The sequence below is a fragment of the Myxocyprinus asiaticus genome, chromosome 3, assembly GCF_019703515.2.
Source record: "Myxocyprinus asiaticus isolate MX2 ecotype Aquarium Trade chromosome 3, UBuf_Myxa_2, whole genome shotgun sequence".
NCBI classification, from domain to species: domain Eukaryota; kingdom Metazoa; phylum Chordata; class Actinopteri; order Cypriniformes; family Catostomidae; genus Myxocyprinus; species Myxocyprinus asiaticus.
Window position 1 is genome coordinate 21018768 of NC_059346.1, and position 17028 is coordinate 21035795.

General features: G+C 35.9%; 2 protein-coding genes across 7 annotated transcripts; one reads left to right on the plus strand and one right to left on the minus strand.

Annotated features, from left to right (window-relative positions):
* Positions 1-141: 141 nt before the first annotated feature.
* si:ch211-102c2.4 (uncharacterized protein LOC568178 homolog) lies at positions 142-5578 on the minus strand. 5 transcript variants are annotated; one of them, XM_051662553.1, is made up of 7 exons: positions 5432-5578; positions 4889-5025; positions 1798-1906; positions 1179-1472; positions 891-980; positions 678-697; positions 142-566 (listed from the first exon to the last, which is right to left on the minus strand). In XM_051662553.1, the coding sequence occupies exons 3-7, from the start codon at positions 1853-1855 to the stop codon at positions 528-530; spliced, it is 501 nt and encodes a 166-aa protein (XP_051518513.1). In that variant the 5' UTR covers positions 1856-1906; positions 4889-5025; positions 5432-5578; the 3' UTR covers positions 142-527. The 5 variants fall into 5 exon arrangements, with proteins under 5 accessions (XP_051518513.1, XP_051518499.1, XP_051518484.1 ...); XM_051662539.1 differs by having other exon boundaries at positions 4796-5025; XM_051662524.1 differs by lacking the exons at positions 4889-5025; positions 5432-5578 and adding an exon at positions 2247-2282.
* A 4292-nt stretch (positions 5579-9870) lies between these two features.
* imp4 (IMP U3 small nucleolar ribonucleoprotein 4) lies at positions 9871-16433 on the plus strand. 2 transcript variants are annotated; one of them, XM_051676420.1, is made up of 9 exons: positions 9871-10136; positions 11136-11244; positions 11362-11445; positions 11525-11634; positions 11867-11999; positions 12259-12413; positions 13350-13444; positions 15906-15994; positions 16086-16433. In XM_051676420.1, exons 1-9 carry the CDS (start codon positions 10134-10136, stop codon positions 16196-16198), a joined length of 891 nt encoding a protein of 296 aa, XP_051532380.1. In that variant the 5' UTR covers positions 9871-10133; the 3' UTR covers positions 16199-16433. The 2 variants fall into 2 exon arrangements, with proteins under 2 accessions (XP_051532380.1, XP_051532387.1); XM_051676427.1 differs by having other exon boundaries at positions 9887-10136; positions 15921-15994.
* Positions 16434-17028: the final 595 nt, after the last annotated feature.

Genomic DNA, 17028 nt, shown 5'->3' on the forward strand with positions numbered 1-17028 from the left:
TAAAAAAGCTTAAATTGTTATTAGATATGCTTTCTTAAATCCACATTGTGTTGCGTTATGCGTGTGTTGTATAGGTTATCCCTTTGTGTGTCACATTGTGTGTTATATTGTAACATTTGCTTTATAAAGAAATAAAGTATATTTTATAAGATATAAGGCATATTTATTTTACAGCAAACAAAATAAAAATTTAAAATGTGTATTTTTTTGTTTCCTTTAATGATTACACAGTTTAAATTTTACATGAATGATATATGCAATAACGGGTCATTTGAAAGCGTCACATTTAACAAAGCAAATGGAACAAAATTATTACCCCTCTTCAATAGACAATTTTAAATCTGGGAGTTGAAATATATATATACATATATATAAAATGCAATTTAGAGGGAAGTACAACAATTAGGAACTGTGCCTAAATGTATTTCTTTTTAAGTACAAACATAATCTACATTTGATGGCGTATCTGACGCCCTATCATTTCATTATTCTTCAGCAAATGCGGTTGCCGCCTTCTTCCACCCGCTTTACATGGCATCAGACAGCATAATATTTTCATTTGTTTTCTGCAAAATGAAAATTTCAGTTAAAAACCCCTATTAATAAATGTTGCCAGCTAAGTGATAGTCTAAATCAGATAAACTGACTGATTAAAATGAGCTTCTGCAATGTCTTACCTTTGTATCTCCATATTTCCCTAAATTAAGAAATAGTCAATTTAATAAAATTCTGCAGAACATAATTATATATATTACTGTAAAATAAAAATACATGTAAAACATAAATTAATTTAAAAGAGCATCAGTTGTACAGATTAGTAGGTGAGATAATTCCAAGTGTTTTTCATTATGATGCGATGATAAACTGAAGGGGTATGTGTGAGCACTCACTGTTTGAATAAATGTAAATTGAGATGGACATCAAAGGCAGTAAAAGAAAAAAAATCCAGCGGAGGATTGACCACACAAAGTTTGGTGGAGCTGCAACAGGCATAGACGAGCTTTAATGAACTGGTTTAAGAAATACATGTATGCTTAAAGTATTTCTTAACCAAATTTAATTACAGTAATTATTACAGTAAAGTAATGCTCTACACAGAGGACACCATACAACAGGGGAACTGTTCAATTAATAATATTAAACAAAAGAAAAAGAAATAGAGTAGTCTTTCATCTTACTAATGTAAAAGTAATCCTCTGCCAGTTTTATGATGGTATTGTCTTCAGCCCTCAACCCACACCAGTAGACTCCATCTCCTTGGGTCAGTGTCAGTACCAAGACAGTGAAAGCTTTTCCATCATCTTTTACATAAACATTACCGTTTTCCAAAATGCTGACATTTGGCCTGAATGAGAAGCCTGTGCAGCAGGTTCCATTTTCGGTATCTTTCTTGCACCAAACCCTGGTCTGATAAGTGTTCTTAGATTCATAAGGACAATAGAGTTCCTGCAGATTCTGACATGTGCTGTGTCCTGAAGAGAAGATTATTAATTGAATTTAATGTTTGTGGTTACTTCTTATCCTCTGTGGTTGGATACTAGCTATAGGAAATTGTGAAAGACTATATGTTTGTCAAGCATTAAATCTGAACATATTTTGGATTTTATGTCCAATATATTTGCATTTGATTTTTTAAAACATAAAGACTTTATTATGATTGTCCCAACCAACTTTAAGATGTCTCCACTGAATAGCTGATGTTATTAAGAATTGAAATTAATGTTAAAAGATGAAGATTTTTGAAACGATTTTGATTTTGTATATGTAAGTCTTCATCTGTATGCATAGTGATCTTACCTGTTAGGAACAGAAGAAAAAATGCTGTTATAAGATTCATTATGGCAGTATGGTACATGGATGACAGGCAGTGTTTTTGAGAATGTAAAGGGTTTACTGCGCGTATATGCTGTAAAGAAGGAAACACACACAGGAAATAAGTAGCCACAACCATAAATAGCAGGAACTTGGCTCAGTTCTCTAATTTCTAATCTTTTGCTTTTAGATTTTGATTCCTTATTTGCTCCTTCAGGTTGACAGACTGACAAATATTGAACTTATTGCAGATAAAATTAGAATTAAATTGGTATGTTTTTGAAAGGTGCATTAAATTGAGCAAAAAATACAGTGCAAGCATTTATACATTCATTCCATATGTTATTATAAATTAGTATTTCTATTTTCAAATATATATATGTTTTAAAGGGATAGTTCACCTAAAAATGGAAATTCTCTCATCATTTATTCACCTCATTTGTAGGTCCCTTCATGCTCCAAAAATCACATAAAGAAAGCATAAAAGTAATACATTAGACTCCAGTGGTTTAATATATGTCTTCTGAAGCGATGCAATTTCAGAATGTGAAAGTGAAAGTGGAGATATATAGTAAAAAAAGGACTTAAGTATTGATCTGTTTCTCAACCACACCCATCGGCCCCGTTTCATCCTGGTATTAAGATGCGTTTCAGGTGATCCAGTCACATGTGGTCAGCCTTAAATACAGGTTTAAACGGCGTCTAAAATGTTTTGTGATCGAATCAAAGAAATCACATATGAATGTGTTCAAAAAAAACGCATGTGTCCGCATCACATTTGGGGTGTAAACAGTAACCCATCCTGTATGCGTCCTGGCAGAAATTAAGCTCAACCCCACACCTGTCAATAAACCGCTGCGCTAAAACAAGAGTTTGCCATTTATGAGCGGCTTTAAAAAGGAAATAACCATCTGATTGGAAATTTTAAAAAGCAGACACATATACAATCATGTCTTCTTTAGTGTGTCTGATATCAACACAGATAACAAGCACGAACACCTGAAATTCCTTTAATACATGTAATACACTTAAATAACGGATAATTCTGCTTGACACGTTGCATTTGTGCTTAGATGTAAGCCACATTTAAACTTAATGAAGTTTAAATGTAAACCACATCTGGGAGAAATAGCGCGCCGTTTTTTCATGCTTTCTTTGTCTTTTCTGACTTTGTTGCGCTTTATTATCATGCAGTAACACACTGACATAGTGATTGATGTATGTCGTCATGAAACAGAGACCCTCCCCTCCAAATCCAAACACAAGTGGTCACAGGATATGCATTTAAATGACCAGGGGTAAACAGCGATGTGTCTCACCTGACCACGTGTGATCGGATCACCCAGGACGCATCGTAATACCAGATGGAAACGGGGCGGATCGCTTCTGAGGACATGGATTTAACCACTGGAGTCTTATGGATTACTTTTATGGTACCTTTATGTGATTTTTGGAGCTTTAAAGTTCTGGCCACCATTCACTTGCATTGTATGGATCTACAGAGCTGAAATATTCTTCTCAAAAATCTTCGTGTTCAGCAGAAGAAAGAAAGTCATACACATCTGGGATGAGAGAATTTTCATCAGAGAAATTTCACTAAATATCCCTTTAAACTTTCTATTCATTATATTTATCAAGATGTTCAGGTGGATATTTATCCCAGGCCTCCTTAAAGGGTTAGTTCACCCAAAAAATGGACTGATGGACTCACTTTTAAGCCTTCCCAGATGTGTATGACTCTCCTTCAGCAGAACCGATATGAAGATTTCAATAAGCACATTTCAGTTCTTTTTGTCCATACAATGGTAAATGGTCTGCACCATGCAAGGCACTAGCCTGCCATTGGGAGCAACTTGGGGTTCAGTGTCTTGCCCAAGGACACTTCGTCATGTGGAGTCAAGTGGGCCGGGAATCGGACCGCTAACCCTGCGATTAATAGACAACCCGCTCTACCACCTGAGCCACAGCTGCCCACAATGCAAGATAATGTGTCATTAGACTGCTGGCTGTTTGACGGTCCAAAAGTCATATTTAGGCAGCATAAAAGTAAGACTCCAGTTGATCAATTAATGTCTTCTGTAGCAAACCGATAGGTACTAAGAAACAAATCGATAATTAAAAAGTTTTTAACTTTAAATCATTGCTTTCACCACACTGTTTTGCTGTTTGAAATGACCTAACTCTCGTGTGACGTTCGTTCCTCTGTTGTATTCAAAGTGCGCGCTTCCAACTTTTCGTGTGAATGCACCATTGTGCTTATGTCACTGATGCGTTGACTGCTGGCATGAAGCGATTTTTTTAAAGTTAATAAAGTTTTAATTATTGATTTATTTTTTACACAACCCTACCGATTTGCTTTAGAAGACATAAGTGTGGATTACTTTTATGCTGCCTAAATATGACTTTTGGACTGTCAAATTGCCAGCAGTCTAATGGTACCCATTATCTTGCATTGTATGGACAAAAAGAGCTGAAATGTGCTTATAAAAATCTTCACTTCGGTTCTGCTGAAGAAAGAAAGTTTTACAAATCTGGGATGGCTTAAAGGTGAGTCAATCATGAGAGAATTTTAATTTTTGAGTGAACTATTCCTTAAACAGATCCCACATTTTATTGTCTTGCAATTCACTCATTACTGACATTACAATCAAACTGTTGTATTCTGTATAGGGGTGTGCAGCGAAGCCATTATCTGTATATGTCTCTGTAATTGGATAGAAGAGGATGTGGGCGTGGCTAAAACCAGACGTGTCTCAAAATCTAATTTTTAAAATGTAACTCTCTTACAGTTTCTGCATATAAAATATGCCTCGGATAGGCCTATTTAATTATTATTATTAACATTAATAATAAAAATAATTATAGAAGACGCTGACTACCACCCCTGGAGTCGCGAGTTTGAATCCAGGAGTGACTCCAGCCAGGTCTCCTAAGCAAACAAATTGGCCCGGTTGCAAGGGAGGGTAGAGTCACATGGGGTAACCTCCTCATGGTTGATATAATGTGTGGTTCTCATTCTTGGTGGGGCGCGTGGTGAGTTGTGCGGCAGAGAATAGTGTGAAACCTCCACACGCACTACGTTTCAGCAGTAACACGCTCAACAAGCCACGTGATAAGATGCGTAGATTGACGGTCTCAGATGCAGAGGTAATTGAGATTCGTCCTCCGCCACCCGGATCCGCTGCCGTACATCTTGTTACATGTACATTTTCTCTGGAAAAAAAAAAAAAAACAAACATTTGCACTGTACATAACAGATAACAGATTTGTATTAGATTGCACTATGTATGTGTATGTATGTGTGTATGTATGTGTGTATGTATGTGTGTCTGTGTCTGTGTGTGTGTGTGTGTGTGTGTGTATGTACGTATGTGTATAACTATTTTTTATTTTTTATTATTATCTATGTCTTGCTGCTGTTTTTGTATTGTTGTACACTGGAAGCTCCTGTCAACAAGACAAATTCCTTGTATGTGTAAGCACACTTGGCAATAAAGCTCATTCTGATTCGGATTCTAATGTAAAATGGCTAGAAATAGCATTTTAGCTTAGCGTAAAGCTGAAAATTTACACAAGGTTTATTTCTATTTCTTCTGCTCCAAACTTACTTCAAACTTACTTTTCTGTCTGCTCCTATGAATGTAACACATCATAAGAAAGTGTTTCACCGCTGTTCAAATGCACTTTGGATCACATCCAGTGGCGGTTCTAGCTTGTATGGCGCCCTGGGTGAAACCCGCTTCAACACACCCCCAAAGTTGTTGACGGTCTGTGTGGGTGCCTCGTGCCGTTCCCCGCAAGATGCCGCCCTGGGCAACTGCGCATGTCGCCCATGCCTAAATCCGCTACTGATCACATCATTTATATGTATAAATGTTTTCCATCTGAAAGGACTATTAAATGAAACAAATGACAATAAATCAAATCAAATCAAATCCCTTTATTGTCACTCAACCATATACACAAGTGCAACAGTGGGTGAAAGTCTTGGGTGCAGTTCCAAGCAACATAGCAGTATGACAATTACAATAAACATCTGATTTACACATAACACAGTTTACACCTAATAATATACAATATCCAGTATACACAAAATAAGAAGACTGTATACAATAAAAATACACTCAGACATTTAGCTGTCAGTTGTTAGTCAGTTGCCAGTGTTTTATTAAGAGAAGTATAAAATGTGAGTCCAGTCTGAGGCTAATAAAATGAAGTGCTGATATATGTATCGTGATCGATCAAGAGTTCAAAAGTCCGATTGCTTTGGGGAAGAAGCTGTCATGAAATCGGCCGGTGCGGGTCCTGATGCTGCGATACCGCCTGCATAATGGTAGCAGTGAGAGCAGCCCATGGCTCGAGTGGCTGGAGTCTCTGATGATCCTCCCAGCTTTTTTCACACACCGCCTGGTATAGATGTCTTGGAGGGAGGGAAGCTCACCTCCGAATGCAAAATGCAAAGTAATCTCTTCAGTAATCAAAATACTTTTTGAATGTAACTGTATTCTAATTACCAATGATTTAAATTGTAACTGTAGTGGAATACAGTTACTTATATTTTGTATTTTAAATACGTAATCCCGTTACATGTATTCTGTTACTTGCCAACCCTGCCAACTGATGTCCTCCCAGGGACCTGGCCAAAAGAATTTGTTTGTGCCATTGCGGTGCAAACACTTAACTTTCACACTGTGCCCTTCCACATCCATGATGACACCTGGGTAGCCTTCATTGTTGTAATTAATAAAGCACCACTCTCCAATGAAGTATGCTGACTTGAGGGTGTCTTTCTCTCACTAACTTTAGAATTGGTTCAAGGTGGGCCCAGATGGCCACAGGGTCGTGTCTTCTGGAGGGTGATATGGAGCAGAAGGTGTGCGGCGCCTGTTCACCTGCAGTGTAGAGAACTCCGTGCATACTGGCCTGCTGGTGTGAGCCTCCAAAATGCACAGACTGGATTTCTTCACTGTACTTGCATGAGTAATTTTCACTAACATCCACATGCAAGAGGCACTCGTTGTGCTTCAGGTTCTTCCTGAGCGCCCTGTAGATGTCAAACTGCCATTTAATGTTGAAAACATGGCGTCTAAAATGGAGAAGCCTCTCCTGGAATTGTGTGTTTAGGTCTTCCTCTGTTGTTGTTATTTCTTTTTTTTACTGTGATTGTTGACATTTTCTCATCCTTCATAATCTTCTCTGTCATCCACTGAGATAAATGAATGTTCTCTTGACCAGGAGTTTTCAGCATCGGGTGACAAGTGTGAAGGCATTCCCTGCACTCACCATAAGCACAGACCTTGGCTATGGGGTCGCACATGGTTGCTTCAGACATTTCCTCAATATTTCTTGAAGACAGCAACCCATGGTTCTGCAAGGCATTGGCCATAAATTGCAAGTTGTCATGTTTTTTGCATAGACATGTGTCACGGTCAGGGGTTACCACCCAAAAGGATTTGAGATGGCAAAAGGAGGTGTATGACATGTGGCCAAGGTGGTTAGAGAGAAACTTTCTATGCAAGTTCCTCATTGTATCAGTAAGCATCCTCTTCTGCATCTTTATCTTCAGCCGTGTGACTGTTTGTTTGCGGCCGGTTGTCATTCGACTGACATCATCTCGAAGAAAAAAGGATGTAAATTTATTTTTAATCTCAGTTCGACTGATGCACTTCCTCCCACAGTAGGTAAGATTCAGAGGATACTTTGCTTTCTTCTTAGAGTAGCCAAAAACAGTCAGGGCATACTTTTGGATCTTATACTTCTTCACTATATTTCCAGTGACCACTTACACAATCAACTGCGTCTCTTTGTTTGTTTTTGTGTTTTCTTCTAATATCTTCAATCAGGGATGTATGGAAAAGAAGAGCTCTTTTGATGGGTGAATTCACTTTTTGATGACCCAACAAAGCATTGACTGTTGCACGTGGCGATTTGGATGCACATTCTTTCTTGGCCCTATGGAACCTCTTCTTAAATTTCTCTGTTTTAGTTTTCTCTTATGCCAGCTGTGCCTCCAATTTTTCGATGTTTTTTCAGTTTGCTCTTCAAACTCCTTTGAATGCTTTCCCCTTGATGCCGTTACCTGAAACACAAAATATTTGTTAGTATTTTTAGTACGATTTTAGGGAGTTAGTTATCAATATGTCATTTTATGGGGAAATAAAGAGTTGATAATTGTCCTTCAAATAAATCTAAACTTTCTAATAAATCCTATAGCTAAACTTCTATGTTCTAACCTGGAGGGCCCTGGCTCAGTCTGATTTTCAGGAATTTTAGGAGAGTTGGGGGTGTCTCTAGTAAAGCACTGGCCCTGGTTCTGGCTCACCTTTTTTGCCTCCTTCCATTTCTTTCTTTTTGCCCTCTTCTCTCTCTCACTGAGCTCATTAACACCCTTCTTCTTTCCAGTCTCTCTGTTTTTATTCCATTTGTCCCTATCTTTCTCAAGGTACTTTTTTCTACTGTCAGGGTCAGCATCACGACATTCCCTATATCTCCTTGCTATCTCAGCTCTACTTGGACTCATTCCTGGAAAAATAAAATTCAAAACGTTCCCTTACAAACCGCTGACTCCCCCTTTAATTGGTGGTCTGGCTAAACTAGGCTTGCCTAGTCTTGGTCATTTACATCTGCACAGCTGTATTTTTTCAAACAGGCAATGAAATCTATTATATGGACTTTGTTTTGATTACATAGAAAAAAAAGTTTGTAAAATATCATCAAATTATCATCATCATCAAAGGGCCTGCTGATACCGATATCGCCAAAAAAGTCCATATCGCTCACTCCTACTATGTATAGCATCTACTGTTATAATATGTGTGTAATAACTGTTGTAATATGTGTAACATTATTAGAATGTGGCAAAAACTACGCACATGTCCTCCTGTCATGTGCCATGTCCACCCTGTCATGGAAGGCTTGGTGACAGGGTGGACAGTGACAGGGTGGACATTTTTGGATATAGTTAGCAATTAATGAACACATGGTGGACCTTAAGTTAGCAAAGTGATTCATTGTTGAAGGTGACTGTGTACTGTTTAAAAAAAATATATTTTTAATTTCTGAAAAGTTTTATATTAATTACTATTTCACTATGACAGTGTGGACATGTTAAGCTTGACAACATCCAACTACAAACACAATATGATGAAAATTAGGAAATATAAGTGTAGATATTACACTTATATTTCCTAATACTGTACTTGCAGCAGTTGTTTTATCCTCCATTGAAGAAAGACAAAATGGTGGTGATGATGTCACTGATTACATCAGCCGGCTTCTTAAAGGGGCAGTTACCCCATAATGACAGGGTGGACAGCAATTTCAGGGACATGTGCAAAATGTTTAATATTATTATGAAAATAGAATGCAAATTATCAAAATGACTTGTTTTATCAAATAACTTATTGAGGACAATAAGAACATTTAAAAAGTATTTTAATTTTGTGACATTTAACCACTTATTACACTCATTGAAGTTAGAAGAGCAGCGTGTAGGACATGCCAAAATCACATACACCCAATCAATGAAAATGGTATAAAATGAGGGAAACACATTTCAGGAGACTTGTCATTGTACTGATATATGTGTAGATGTTTGGCCATTTATAATAAAACCTCAGAATTTCATTATTTTGCAAATATGTTCATGATGACTGAGTGATTCTGATGAGGACACCAAAGGCACTTTATAGTAATATAAATCTTAATCCGCCGCTCTCAATTTTTTTCCTCTTCTGGAAAGTCATTCAAACTCAAGAGGGGATTTTTTTCTTTTGGTCTTTGAGCAAATGGGTAAGTGAAAATAATATTTGCTGTGATCTCCCATTCACCGCTGTCGAAGTTTAGCCTGCAGTCGTTTACTTCCGTGTTCCAAAACCCGGAGTGTGAAAAAGGTATATTCGTTATTCGTTATGAAGTCATTATTCATGCCTTTCCGAATAAGGTATTCGGTTTCAGGCACATCCCTTTCTGCATCTGCATATGTATTGAAAATGTATTTGATTTTTATGCTTAAGAGAAGTGTTTCTTTGACCGTTTTATTTATCTTTGACAGCATGAGATTAATAATAAACAGCTTTCACAGATAGAAGTATCTTTGACTAGTCAGTATGGTTAACTAACTGCTGTGTTAATGTAATTAACTGCTGTGTTTGTGCAATTCTATTATTAAAAGTCTCTCAACACGACCCGGTTATGAACTTTTATTTTGAAAGACCCAGTCATGTTTGTTCGCGGTCAGTGATTGGATGAGCGGATTGTCCAACAGGAAGTCGTGACAGTAGACTGCAAGGAGGCCGAATCGTCACGTGTAATTCTTCAAAATGGTAAGTAGTTATTGCAGTTTAATATTTAATTTGAATTTGAGTGGTTGATAAGGCGTGTTTAAGTTTTTTTTGTGTAAATGTTTTGACTTGAGGTTTTTCCTCAACCCCATTCATACTAGAATTGTGTTTATCAAGCCAGACGGTGCTAACTTTTTTGCGTTAACGTGTGTTCAGGCAGGATATTTATTTATTAAAAGCGTGATGGATATGTGAAGAAGACACATTAACAGAGTCACTTAGGGAATGTCATAACATTGTCTGAAAATATCTAAATCATTTGTAGCCGAGCTGTGCAGTTGTATGCTAATCTTTCAAGTCGTGTCTTCAAATGTGTTGAGATTTAAATATTATTTATTTATATATAATATTATTTAAATGTTGAAGAAAGGGTATAGCTTTTAAATTTGGCTTGATGTCAAACATTAAAGAGTTCATAATGATTTCTTAAATTGAAATCATTATGAACCTAGTTAGATCATTTCCAATGCATGCTGTCTTTTAAGGCCATATCATATTCAGACTATCAAAGCAATTCAGTTTAGTTGTCCAAGAGAATCTGAGTATAACTTGCCATGCCACAGTGCATGCGTATACAGTATACATAATTATACATAGTACATTCTTATATTGCTCATAAGGTTCCATGTGTTAACATTAGTTAGCATGAACTAAGAATAAACATTACTTTTACAGCATTTATAAATTTTGGTTAATGTTTATTTCAACATATACTAATACATGTTTAAAATCAAAAGTTGTATATGTTAACATTAAGTAATGCACTATGATCTAACATGAAAAAACAAAGAACACTTATGTTTTTATTAACTAACATTAACAAAGATGAATCAGTGCTGTAAGAAATATATTGTGCATTGTTAGCTCATGACACCTAATGCATTGACTAATGTTAACGAATGGAACCATCTTGTAAAGTGTTACCAGAACAATTTATATTCTACTATTCATATTTTTGCTGAACTGTATTTTGTGATCTAGCTGCGTCGAGAGGTGAGACTGAGGAAGGAGTACCTGTACAGGAAAGCCCAGGAGGACAGATTGTGCACTATTGAAGAGAAGAAACAGAAGCTCAAATCTTCATTGGACGGTAAGACTCTAGATTTATATCCAACACAATTGCCTGTATTCACCTGTTAATTGTCTTCCAACTTGTCTCATATTATCTGAGGATGTCATATCATGATGTTGTTTTTATCTTTTGCAGAAAACCGTCTTATACCCACTGAGGTTCGGAAAGAGGCATTAGAGCTACAGAAACTTTTGGAGTTTGATGATGAGGGTGGAGAAGGTGATTAGACAGTCTGCTTTTTCACATGTGTCAAATGCTCACTGTCTGACATATGAAGATGTTTATTCATATTGTGTAGGTATCAGCTCTCATATGGATGATGAGTACAAATGGGCAGGAGTGGAAGACCCTAAAGTCATGGTCACAACATCCAGAGACCCCAGCTCCAGACTCAAGATGTTTGCCAAAGTTTGTTAAATAATTTTATTCCGATTGTACTGATGGAGCAGTTTTATAGAAGTATTTATTTGTGTGCATACTTGTGTTTTCCTTTTTTTTTTTTTGCTTTTAGTGTTTTAATGTGATTGTATTCACTTTCGTATTATCATATTGACTTAAAGGAAACAGTCTTCAAGCATCATGCAGAGAAGTGGTGTGGTTGTGGTTTATATGGCTGCCATTTTTTTTTTTTATTATGCAGGAAATGAAGCTCATGTTTCCTGGAGCCCAGCGTATGAACAGAGGAAACCATGAGGTTAAAACATTAGTACATGCGTGCAAAGCTAATAGTGTCACTGACCTTGTCATTGTCCATGAGACAAGAGGCCAGCCAGGTATGGACTGTTTTGTATGGAGGCCCTGTTTTATTCTCTGTTCTGGACATGCTTATATAAGTGGGTGTGCACAGTGTACCAGTAAACATTTGTCGTATTGTGAAAAATTATTCAAATGCTTTACTTCCCCATCCAGTTTATTGTGCTCAGCAATACTACCTCAGCATTTTAATATTGTGTAACTTTCATCTAGACACTTTCCATGTGTAAGGTTTTATAGGGTGTACAGAATCTTGATCTATGTATTTTCTTTTTCTAGATGGTTTGGTTGTATGCCACCTCCCTTTCGGGCCAACAGCATACTTCACATTGTATAATGTGGTAATGAGACATGATGTTCCTGACATCGGCACCATGTCTGAAGCCTACCCTCACCTAATCTTTCACAACTTCTCATCACGTCTTGGAAGAAGGGTAGGGGTCATAAAGGAAATACTTCTGATAATCAGTTTCTCACTTAAGTTGTATGATTTTCCATGTCCTGTGTTTTTTTCTGACATTAAGCATTATGAACTCTTCAATTTAGACATAATGTGATAATGTGTGTGAAATTACATACCAGTAGTTTGATTTGTTTCATACTACTATTTTAAGATCTGTCTTAAAGGAATATTTCGTGTTCAATACAAGTTAAGATTAATCGACAGCATTTGTGGCATAATATTGATTACCCAAAAAAATTTGATCACAATTGATTACCCTTTTCTTTTAAAAAAAAAAAAATCTGGGTGAAAGTGAGGCACTAAAAATGGAAGTGAATGGGGCCAGTCCGTAAACATTAAAATACTCACCATTTCAAAAGTATAGGCACAAGACAAGCAATATTTGTGTTAACATGATTTTAGTGTGGTAAAATCGCTTACTTTTTCTGTGTAAAGTTATAGCCAATTTTACAACTTCGTTGCCATGACGATGTAGTCAACAATTTAAACAACTTCACAGCTTAAAAATGAATACGTGAGTTTTAACAGAAGAATTAATGTAAGTGCTTTAAAAATTATAAGCTTCTCATTTCTGCCTTTAAACCCTCCAAAAATTGGCCCCATTCACTTCCATTGTAAGTGCCTCAGTGTAACTTTTTTTTTTTTTTTTTTTAAGAAAAGAGTCTAAATATTTTTTTGTGGTAATCAACATTATGCCACAAATGCTGTCGATTGAGCTTAACTTGTATTGAACCCAAAATATTCCTTTAAAATATCTAAAAAGGATCATTGTTGCCTTTTTAATTGCAATAATTGATGGAGACTAAGTTTTCTATGGTATACTTGTACTTAAACAGAATGTGGCATTTTAAAGGGTTTTTGGAAAGCTTTGGAAATTCCATTTAAGTTAAAAAAAATTTCTGTGTAGGTGTCCAACATCCTAAAGTACCTGTTTCCAGTACCGAAAGAGGATAGTAGACGTGTTATTACATTTGCAAATACAGATGACTTCATCTCTTTCAGGTGAGTGGAGGTGTTGAGCGAAAGCAGTTTAAAGGAATGTTCCGGGTTCAGTACAAGTTAAGCTGAATCGAAGCATTTGTGGCATAATGTTGATTTGCTCAAAAATGAATTTCGACTCGTTCCTCCTTTTCTTTAAAAAAAAGAAAAATCTGGGTTACAGTGAGGCACATACAATGGAAGTGAATGGGGGCCAATTGTTTTTACATTAAAATACTCACAGTTTCAAATGTATAACTACAAGACAAAAACAATGTGTGTTAACATGATTTTAGTGTGATAAAATCACTTACTAACCTTTTCTGTGTGAAGTTATAGCCAATTTTACAACTTTGTTACCATGACAATGTAATGTCAACAAACCCTAAAACTACTGTTAAAATGACAATTTAAACAACTTTACAGCTCAGATAATATATGAGTATTAACAGAAGAATTAATGCAAGTGCTTTATAAAATTAGATGCTTCACATTTCTGTTTAAAAATTGGCCGCATTCAAATCCATTGTAAGTGCCTCACTAGCCTAGTTTCCATCCACTTTTCACGCTATTTTGGTATCGACAAAGTGAAAATGCGTAAAAAATATTTTGTGAAATTTGCTGTCTTCTGCCTGTTTCCATTCAAATGGCCTTTTATTGATAAAAAATAGTGTGCATGATGACGTCATGCCTAAAAAGTTTGGTATAAGTTTTGGTTTATCGCAAAAGAAATCTGCCCTTAAGCCGTTTCCATACAGAAATGTGTGTTTATCGCTAAGTCACCTCTCAGATGTCCCTCATTTATTTCCTCCAAAGTTTTGGTAAAATGGGGAGAGTATTGAGACAATTCATTGATATTAGCCAGCTTATTGTCATTTTAATTTCACAAATAAAAGCAATCAGAAGACGAGGAATTGCAATCAAATATTTGTCCTGATGTTGTGCCTATCGCAGGTTGCCACCAGTTCCAACCCGAAAATGAATCGTCATGTCCCTGTTCAAGCTGGCAACCTGCACCAAGTAGTGGGGGAAACTTTCAGTCTTAGTATAAGGACCATCCATCAATGTGTACATGCTGTGTGCACAGCTATTAAAGAAAAATTGATGAGGTGTAATATCAGGGTTTACAAATATGATAAATTCCTGATATTCAACAGGCTATTTTGACCAATCATCTGATCTAAAGCATCGCCATCACAACTGCATTATGTCCCGCATATTTGTCCAGCAACTTTTAATGACCAACTGAACTTGATTGTCATCTAAAATTAATTTTAGCATCATAATGCAATTTACATTTTCTGAAGAAGCTCAGCAAATGCGATCCAAGGTAAAGAGGGTTAGATTTAAAATATTTAAAAGTTTTAAAATGTTCAAAAGCTCATTTTCTGAAAGTGAACTCAGCATTGGACAAATAGTTCTGATAGTTTATAGTCTTGAAAAAAAGTGTAGAACATTCCGAGAAAGTCATTCAGCTGACTTTTTTCATCCACAGAACAGGGTAAGGCTAATTTAAGTTTGTGTAAAGAAAAGGCATATATAGGTCTAAAAATATTATTTTTTTCATTTGGTCATTTTTTTAATTTAATGCTTTATTCGTTTGGTAATTTATTTAATTGAATACAGGGAATTTTAACAATAATTTAATAAAATTGGGCTGTATTTTAGTGTTCCAAAAAGCACACTGATGTTTTTCTCCTAGTATTGTGTATTTATTTTTAATTTAAAACATCTTTGTGCACAGAAATTATATGTTTTTTGTATTGTGGGCTAATTTTGTGACTGCCGTCTATTATTCTGAATGGTGTGGAAAAGCAACTTTAATAAATAAATGGATTGCTACCGCGATTAAGTTAATCACAAAAAGTGGCCATTAATTTGTTCTCCGTGCACTTGTCCATGTGCATGATACGAGATATTTGTGTTGGCACTCCTGGAAGTGCCATGTTTGTAGTGATCGGATCTTTATGCTGTTAAGATCAATCCATAATCACGTACAATAAATCGGCTTTCAAGGATGTATACCTTGTCATCATGATTAACACAGGCTAACGATTGGGGTAAATTCTGTCATGTGACACTACATTTTTGCGTTAATGCCAATTTTCTCAATGAAAAGTGTTTCCAAACCAGTTTTCCGCGACATTTGAAGTATCAACATATAAAATATTAATTAAAATATTATGTCGACATTTTAGCGATAATTTGCGTTTCCATCAGCTTTATTTTGATGCGCTAAAACTTTTCGCAAAAAATCCTTGGATGGAAAAGTAGTTACTGTAACCTTGATTTCTGCTTTTTTTTTCTTTCTTTTTTTTTTATTAAAAGGATGAACGAGTTGATATACATTACATTTTTAGACGATACATTTTTGTGGAAATCAACATTATACAACAAATAATGTAGATTGAGCTTAACTTGTATTGAACCTGGAACATTCCTTAAATTATTTTCTTGAATGTTCATATAAGAGATAAATTTGAAGTTTTGTAAATTGCAGACACCACACCTACAAGAAAACAGACCACAAAAACATTGAGTTGTCAGAAGTTGGACCTAGATTTGAAATGAAATGTAAGTACCACTTTTATGGTTCTAGATAAGTTGATATGAATGCAGGTGGCAGTAATGTTGATGAGTTATGCATAATAATTTTTTTTTTCAGTGTACATGATCAAGCTCGGCACACTGGAAAATGAGAACACTGCTGATGTTGAATGGCGACACCACTCTTTCATACGTACTGCCAAAAAGAGGAAATTCTTGAGTGTGGAGTAGCCATATATATTTGTCAGAAATGTGTATTGGTCAATTCTTATGGACATTTCCAAATGAATTCCACCTACATAGTGGTCATCTTTTTTTTAATGTTTTTTCTTCATTTAATTGTGACACTGACAAATTTGGAAGCAAGGTGGGGAAATTGCTCTCTGCAGAACGACGTTATAATATTGTTTACAAATTAAGTATTTTGTACAGCACTCACTAAACATTAAAAAAAAACTTTACCATGTATTGGCTTTGTATTATGTCTTCATTATGCTTTATCAAATGTGGTTTTGCAAGGTTTGTATTGAAAATGTATAAAGCAGTTTGTGCTTAAGTATAACGGTTTTGTTTAGTTATCATTTTTCAAACCTGTATTGCTTATTTCTGTTCATGGAGCACAAAAGGATATGGTAGGCAGATTGTTGGAAACTGACAAACTCAGTCACCATTCACTTCAATTGCAACTTTGGCCCACGCAATGGAAGTGAATGGTGACTAAGGCTGTCAGTTCCTAATATCTCACTTTGTGTTCCAGAAAAGAAAGTCAGTCATATGGGTTTGGAACAACATGAGGGTGAGTAAATGATGACCGAATTTTCATTTTTGGGTGAACTATATACAACAAGACATATAAATGCATAAATCACTCCTCACATTTAGTGAGTTTCTAAGAAGAATTGAAGTTTCAATAAACATGTATTACAACTATCGGGCAGGAACTTACTTTGAAATGCGTTTAAAAAAATTTGAACAATCGATTAATAAAGATGTGTCCTGTCTGACAGTCATGTTTAATCCTGGAAAAACTTTGAATTCGTTTCTCGCAGCACACGCCCCTT

Coding starts and splice junctions, on each gene's coding strand:
- imp4 (XM_051676420.1), top strand. Junction 13,445..15,905: donor GATGACTTCATCTCTTTCAG/GTGAGTGGAGGT, acceptor ATAAATTTGAAG/TTTTGTAAATTGCAGACACC. Junction 15,995..16,085: donor ACCTAGATTTGAAATGAAAT/GTAAGTACCACT, acceptor TTTTTTTTTCAG/TGTACATGATCAAGCTCGGC.
- si:ch211-102c2.4 (XM_051662532.1), bottom strand. CDS start 1,951: ATGGTTGTGGCTACTTATTTCCTGTGTGTGTTTCCTTCTTTACAGCAT. Junction 1,473..1,797: donor TTTTCTTCTGTTCCTAACAG/GTAAGATCACTA, acceptor TCTTCTCTTCAG/GACACAGCACATGTCAGAAT. Junction 698..890: donor AATTTACATTTATTCAAACA/GTGAGTGCTCAC, acceptor TTCTTAATTTAG/GGAAATATGGAGATACAAAG.